This window comes from Triplophysa rosa, linkage group LG14 (genome assembly GCF_024868665.1).
Source record: "Triplophysa rosa linkage group LG14, Trosa_1v2, whole genome shotgun sequence".
Taxonomy (NCBI): domain Eukaryota; kingdom Metazoa; phylum Chordata; class Actinopteri; order Cypriniformes; family Nemacheilidae; genus Triplophysa; species Triplophysa rosa.
The window spans coordinates 21,468,116-21,475,706 of NC_079903.1; the positions used below are offsets into that span (position 1 = coordinate 21,468,116).

Here is a 7,591-nt window from a genome sequence, read left to right on the forward strand (position 1 = left end):
GGTTCAGTGTATGACATTTAGTGGCATCTAGTGGTGAGGTTGCAAAGTGCAGCCATCGGCTCACTCCACCCCTCCCTTTCAAACCACTACGCCGGCTCTCACAGGACTAAGATGTCGTCACGTTTTCGCTTCTTTGCCGAATGAGATAACGTATTGACGAAATGCGCTCTGTAGAGCAGTTTGTCCGTTTAGGGCCACTGTAGAAACGACATGGTGAATTCCATGTAAGGGGACCCGCAATGTATGTAGATAGAAATAGCTCATAAAAACATAACGCTTCATCATGTAAGGTCTTTATACACCTCTGAAGACATTTCTGTCAAAAGACCCTCCAAAAAATGGCACACAGCATCTTTAACTTCTCTCTTACCTTTGGTATGAATATGTATTGGTTTTGTGAAAAATAAGTAGGTGAAGATGAACATTGTGAAAAGAACTGACTTTAAGGTTTACATTCACACTAGAGAGAGAGAGAGAGATTTAATACATTTTAAGGGAAAGTGTGCCATTATTCTAAGCACAAGTGCTGATATGCCATCAGCACACACACACCCTGAGGGCCACTGCCCCCCTGAGAGCTGCTAATGATGGAGAAGAACGCAGACAGGCAGACCTGTTCACATTTGCAAAAACTACACATGCACACACGCATGCTGAGGGTGTGATTGAGTTTCTCAGTAGACATCATTACTAACTCATCATAGATTTGCATTCTCAGGATTGCACGTGTCTATTTGTGTGGCCTAGAAAGCGAGAGAGTCAATTATCACTTTTTATTATTAAAGCAAACAGAAAAAAGTATGTTTCCGAGTTGTTTGTGAGTTCTGCGTTTGGATGGATTCCTCTCTATAGAAGATAGAATCTTGAATAGAAATGCGAGTTATGTCTTCACACCTGCATCCAATTATTCTGGTTTTCAGAGTGTCGATCCCCAAGACAGATTTGAATCACTTCGATCCCCAAAAGAGTTATGAAACTGAGCTTCGGGTTGAATGTGAAAAATGACAGTTTTAAAGTGATAGTTCATGAAAATTCAGTCATCACTTACTCACCCTCTTGTAATCTCAAACGTGTATGACTTTCTTTCTTCGGCAGAACACAAAAAACATATTTTGAAGAATGTTGTTAACTGGCTCCCATTCCCTTGCATTGGTTTTGTGTCCATACAATAGAAGTGAATGGGTGCCGGGTACCAACTTTCTTGAAAATATCTTGTTTTGGTAGAAAAAGTCTTACAGGTTTTAAATGACATGAGGATGAATAAATGATGACGCATTTTTCATTTTTGGTTGAACAATAGCCTATCACTTTAAGCTTTTACTAATATTTATGATTTTGGCTTATCTCCTGGTAGGGTTAAAAAATGCTTGTGATGCTTTGAGATAGCATTTTGTAAAATGCAATGCAAAATAAATCAAAATCAAATTGTCTGTTTAACTTCTTAAGTAAAGTTATTATATTATCATACATTTGTCAGTATTTAGACTGGCACGGACTCCACAAGTTTGTACAGAAACTGATGGTTCATGTTGTGCCAGAATGGTTTGGGAATATGCTAAAAGCATCTTACGCTTGGTTGTAAACGGAACGTAGTAAGAGCGAATTGAGAAACAAGTAAATGGGATCAATTAACATGCTAATGTCTTTGTTTACTCAACAAAATGATCATCGTGTTCAAGTATAAAATCAAAACACACACATATTACAGATCACACAGTGTGGTTTATCATTTCAATATGGACAATTACAACAAAAAACGCGTAATGAAGGCACATTGTTTACGCAACAGAGAATATTGAAGCTTCTGAAGAACCACTGGGGGCTAATAGACCCCGAGCTATATGACATCATTAAAGGAATATTGACTTTGCTCTTGTGCAGTTATTGTGAATCTCCAACAGGGTATAGAGTTTTAATCAAATAAACATAACTAAATTTCATGTTTTTTTAATTTCACAGGATTTCTTGCATGGAGATAAAAAAATGGTTTAATCGTCATCACTTTCAGATATTCTTCATTTTATGCTGCTGTCTACAGCTTTATTTCTATACAGTGCATGTACAAACACACAGTTTTAAATGATGAGACACATAGCACATTCACACAAATACACACATAGCACAACCCTGAATACCCACAAGCTTCTTTCTTAATGTCAGAGTAAGGTATCATTAAGCAGGGAAATGAGTAGGCGCCACTAGAATTAAAAGGCGTCTTTTAATTCCGTCACAGGAAATATTAAACACGAAGAAAGAACAACCAAAAGTCACATCATGCACACGACCCCCCCAAACCCCATCCCAAATTTGGTGCTTAAACCTACGATATTGCCACTCATAGATTGAATTAAATGCGGCAAAATCTTTTTAAGAAATCTTTTGAAATCTTCAATTAGCTCTAATAAATAAGAGATGCTGCAGAGTGTCGCATTTTAATCGTTTTGAAAGCTCTGAGGCAGATGGGATTGGTGTGACGCATGGCATGAAAAAATGAGCCGTTTAAAAGAATTGTTTGTCTTTGTGTGCATTTGTGTAAGTATTGACGTCTTGAGACATTATATGTGGGTGGGTAGATATGAACCCCTGTTAAAGATTATGTGGGGTGTGTGTTGACACACACACACACGCGCACATATACGCACACACAAATATAGGCATATATATAGGAACAGGAACTGACTAATTATGTTTTTATGTGTTTATGATAATGACTATAATATTTATTAAAATTCAAAACGTATAAGCTTTCAGAGGTGGATGAAGTACACAACTTCCTTACTTGAGTGAAAGCACAGATACTACTGGTCAAAGATTACTCCACTACAAGTAAAAGTTGTAAAGACTCTTAGTAAAAGTACAGAAGTACGTGCTTTTAAAAGTACTCAAGTATTAAAAGTACATTTCCTTTATGTCAGTTGTGCATTGTTTTATTGTCGTATACCTTATGCCTCTGAAGCAACCTACTGAATACACGCTCACAGTATCAGTGGTATTAAAGGAGTAGTTCACTTCAAAATTTGCCCAAATTGACTTTCCATAGTAGTTTTTATTCCTACTATGGAAAGTCAATGGGGGCAAATTTTGCAGTGAGCAACTCCTTTAAGAGCTTTATATGTTTAGCACATATATGTTTAGTTTAGATATAATCCTGTATGATCATTTAGCCTAATTATCCTCATTAACCCCCTAGGCCTATATGTATTTATGAGCAGTGTTCTTTTTTTTTGTATATTCCCTTTACCAGTTTTAGCAGCAATTTACCAGTAAGTAGTAAGGTTCTTGTAAATAGTAAAGTGTAGAAGCCATGTGTTTGTTGGATTTATTACCATTTGTATTACCGTAATTTAACTACAAACATAAACTATAGCTACTATAATGAAACTATGGTATTTTTAGTTGCTGTGGTTTTACTAAAGATTATTAATTGGAGTATGGTTCCTATACTGCAAATACCAGCCCTGCTGAAAAAAAAACAATGCACTTTTTTATTAGAATGAGATTTTTAAATTAAATTCCTCTTTGTAGTGTGTTTTGGGTTTTATTCCAATAGGATTTACCATCCCACCAATAGAATCCATCACATACAACTAACGTAGACAACAAGTATCCATAGTACAATTCCCATTATAACCATTACATCCATTACATTTTATGTTGTATTTTGGGCAGGGTTCTATAGTTTTTATTTCAACAGGAATACTTCAACTATAGTTACTTCAGTAAAAACATCATTCATTTTCCAAATCGCTTTAAATGATACAGCAGCAGATCAGAAGTTAACAAGCACGTGTAGCTCTGATGCTTATTTACCGTTTAGCCGTTATGCCGATCATTTTCATGACAATGTTTCTACGATCTTTGACTGATTGTAACCCACAGATGATTACACCACACTTTAACATGTGCCTTTTTGTCTTTTATTGTTCTATTTGCCTTTTTAGAGCGCTATCAACGGTGTAGCAGCGCCTACGTTTAAATTAGTTTAGCGGGAAGATCCCAGAGTTGCCAGATTTGCATTTAAAAAATCTGACAAATGGCCATTCAAAGCTTACCGGAAAACCGCGAGTTTAGAAAAACTGAAATACTTGGCAACAGTATAAGGTCCTGGCAGATCGCAAGCCAGATAAATTGCGCACACAGGAAACCCCGCTGCATAGAAACCATTTTCTACTTTTGGACCTTTTTATAAATGTAGTGGAGTAAAAAGTATGATATTTGTCTTTCAAATGTAGTGAAGTTAAAGTACAAGTACTCTGAAAAAATAATACTCAAGTAAAGTACAGATACTCAAAAAGTGTACTTAAGTACAGTACTCAGGTAAATTTACTTCGTTACTGTCCACCTCTGAAAGCTTTATACAAGATGCACATTTCAAGCATGCATAAAGTGTAAAGTTAGGAAATAACTCCATTAAGAATTTCAATATCTGTAATTTGTTCTATGGTTTTATTGAATAAAAACAAGAATACACCAGCTTTCTGCAAGAGGGACTAAAAATGAAAGCAAATAACATTTCTAGATTTTGGATGGTTGGAACAGCTGCCCAAGTTCTTATTGAATTTGTTCAGAACCAATTATGGTTTTAACTAATTTTAAGAACCTATTTCGGTTATCTTAACCTTTAACTGGAGGAAGTTGCATTCTTTAATATTGGCATTCAATGTTAGACTTGCCATGGCAAGTACTAAGCATGTACTCAGTTTTGTTTCATTATTCCTGTATGTGCTTCCACGTACTGAGGGAAATCATAAATATAATCCATTAGGTGGATGGCACATGGTTACCCACAAATTGTAAGATTGACAGAGACTATGCAAAATCAGTGAATGCACTCCATAAATGCAATCTTTGACATTCAATTTATGACATTCCTACATCCCAAACACAGCTACAACTAATAGAATTGGGTGTGCAAGGTTTAAAGTGTGCGTGCAAATAATCAAACATTGACAATACTCGATTGTATTGGGGTCACAGTGGGACCCCCAAATAAAATTCTGCTTAGGGCCCCGTAAAGGCTTGGGCCGGCCCTGGGTGGATGGCACATGGTTACCCACAAATTGTAAGATTGACAGAGACTATGCAAAATCAGTGAATGCACTCCATAAATGCAATCTTTGACATTCAACAGTCATGTTGTTTTATTTTTTAATTTTCAAAGAGATGTCTGGAATCGCAGAGGAGGGGCCCAGAGGATGAAAGTAACAGAAACGGCTGTAAAACGACCACAGATTGTACAGCACATACTGTGTTTCAGGTTCTTACTTCAGTAAATGTCAGAGATAATGATGTTTTAAACGTAACTGCACATACCCAAAATGAGGGCATTAAGAGCAGAGGCCAGATATTTGTCATATAAAAAAACACTGAACTTGGCACATTCGTATTAAAGAACACAGGTCCATCTCTACTGGCTGGCACGGGCCAGTCTGGTAATTCTCCTCTGCCTGTCAATCTCACATTCTGTATTGCACCTCAGACCAAGCTGTGCAGAGAGATAACGCATTCACAGAACACGCACACACAGGGTGGGCAAAGGACCTGTCAACTGGCAGGAGGAAATATGCACAAGCGTTCTCGTAATTGTTTGAGAGCTTTTCTAAATGAATCTCTCATGCTGAAGAAAAGGTTATTAAGAGGCTTTCTGATTCACGAGCCATATAGGTCTCTCACTGTTTCTCTCAAACACACACTCCCTCATCTCCACCACTTTCTATTTGGCGTTCTTTATCTGAAGGGTTTGCGGGTCATCATGAAATTAAATCTTATTGAGAATTTGCCAAGCTCACACCTGCCTCCACTTTATCATTTACCTGTTTAGTAAAACACTTTGTTGATTTATTGATTAGATCTTTGTAAAAATCCATGTGCTCTCCAGAAAAAAAATGCATAAGTGCAAAGTAGTATAAATCTTATATTTAATGGCTTGTTATAAACTGTTTCAACTAAAGTTTTTGTGCTTTTATGTGTTTTGACAGACTGTTCGAGTAATGTTGTATAAAGTTATCTGTGTGCGTTTCTGAAGTAATGTGATAAAGTTGAATTATGCATTGGCTCTGAAACATATATTTTATTCAAACAAACAATCAAAAATAGTGATATCTGCTATAATACGTAAAGTACAGTTAAAAGCAGATTTGCACACATTTGTAAAACATTCTTTCCGATGACACATCGACAGCCTCGAGATGAGTCAATGAGAACTATCATCGTTGTTAAACGACAAATATAACAGCTGTTATCTTTTATAAACAGTTTGAATGTGATGAATGATTAAAAGACGGGAAAAGAAATATGAAAGAGTAAAAAAATAAGAACTCAAAACCAGACAACGGCGTTGAGCGATTAACACGACGTGAAAGTTTTCCAGAAAAAGTTCTTGCATCCGGCTTTGCGCTCGCGGGGTGCGAGCATGGGACCAGCGGCGCGCTCCAGCTCCAGACGGACGTCATCTTTCTCCACAGCACGAGACAGATCCTCGGGCTCGAGCGCTTCGTTTTCTGCTTGCGCGAGCTCTGACAGCAAGTCTGCAAGTGTGTATCTGGCGAGGTCCTGAAAGTACAATGAAAAAAAAGAGAAAAGTTATTTTCAATCTTAATGATCGTGGGAAATTTACGCATCACTTGTTGCCAAAGTGCGTCTAGTATAGACTAAAGAAAATGCGTAAAGGTTATTTGTCCTAACGTTCGAATGTAATTGTATATCGTGTTTTTCTTAGCGCGTTCTTTCGTGATGAATAAATCAACGATTCTGCACGTTTTTCTTTTTTCAGGTTGTTAAAGAGATTTCAGAACCATGGACAGCGCACGGTTTTGACCCATTCCTTATTTTAACATCTAAACAAGATTGTTGTCAATAACAAAATCAAAACATTAAAGTATTTATTTTATCCAGAATGAATGGATGTAAAAGTATTTATATGGCAATACAGATAAAGCTGGACCTTTGGTAAAATAGGACACTAATAATCGTTCTCATTATTTGTCTATTCTGTCATTACAAACAAATCAGCTTTTTTTCGTAATTCTGTACACTAGTACAAGTTAATGCTGATTTATAGTAATTAAAGAATATACACGCAGAAGTAAAAATGTATGTTTCACTAAATTCGTAGCTATTTAACCCCGTGTTGTTTGCCTACTGTGTAGATGTTTGTTTACCTGTTTTCCAGCCGGGTTAAAGAGAGATCTTTGTAGAAGTTGACGGAGTTTGGCGTCTGTTGGTGCCGCCGAGATGCTGCTGACGGCGAGCGCGAGGGAAAGGAGCGCCAAAGCGCACTGAATGCGCGTGGAGAGCATCTTTGAAAGTATTGATTTGGAGGGTAGGAATATAAAGGAAAGAGATGCGTCGATTGCCTCTTCTATCTCTTTGGCTCCTTCTGTTGCACCTCATTCTTCCAAACTTGCCTTTTAAACGATCCGCCTGACGTCAGGAGGCAAGGGGGGTTTCCTTCGCGTGCGCTTGAGTGATGCTGAGTGACAGAGATGGCACCGATTAGGGGCGTGAATTCTTCTAGAGGTAAAAGGGATTAATGATCGATTTAACCTGCATCCGTCACTCCAAACCCTGACCACACACACAAACAAAGTGT

The 7,591-nt window shown here is 37.4% G+C and overlaps 1 protein-coding gene across 1 annotated transcript; it reads right to left on the reverse strand.

Moving 5' to 3' along the window:
• Positions 1 to 6,055: 6,055 nt before the first annotated feature.
• Positions 6,056 to 7,379, reverse strand: sst1.1 (somatostatin 1, tandem duplicate 1). Its single transcript, XM_057351415.1, has 2 exons — positions 7,161 to 7,379; positions 6,056 to 6,552 (listed from the first exon to the last, which is right to left on the reverse strand). The coding sequence occupies exons 1-2, from the start codon at positions 7,296 to 7,298 to the stop codon at positions 6,346 to 6,348; spliced, it is 345 nt and encodes a 114-aa protein (XP_057207398.1). The 5' UTR covers positions 7,299 to 7,379; the 3' UTR covers positions 6,056 to 6,345.
• Positions 7,380 to 7,591: the final 212 nt, after the last annotated feature.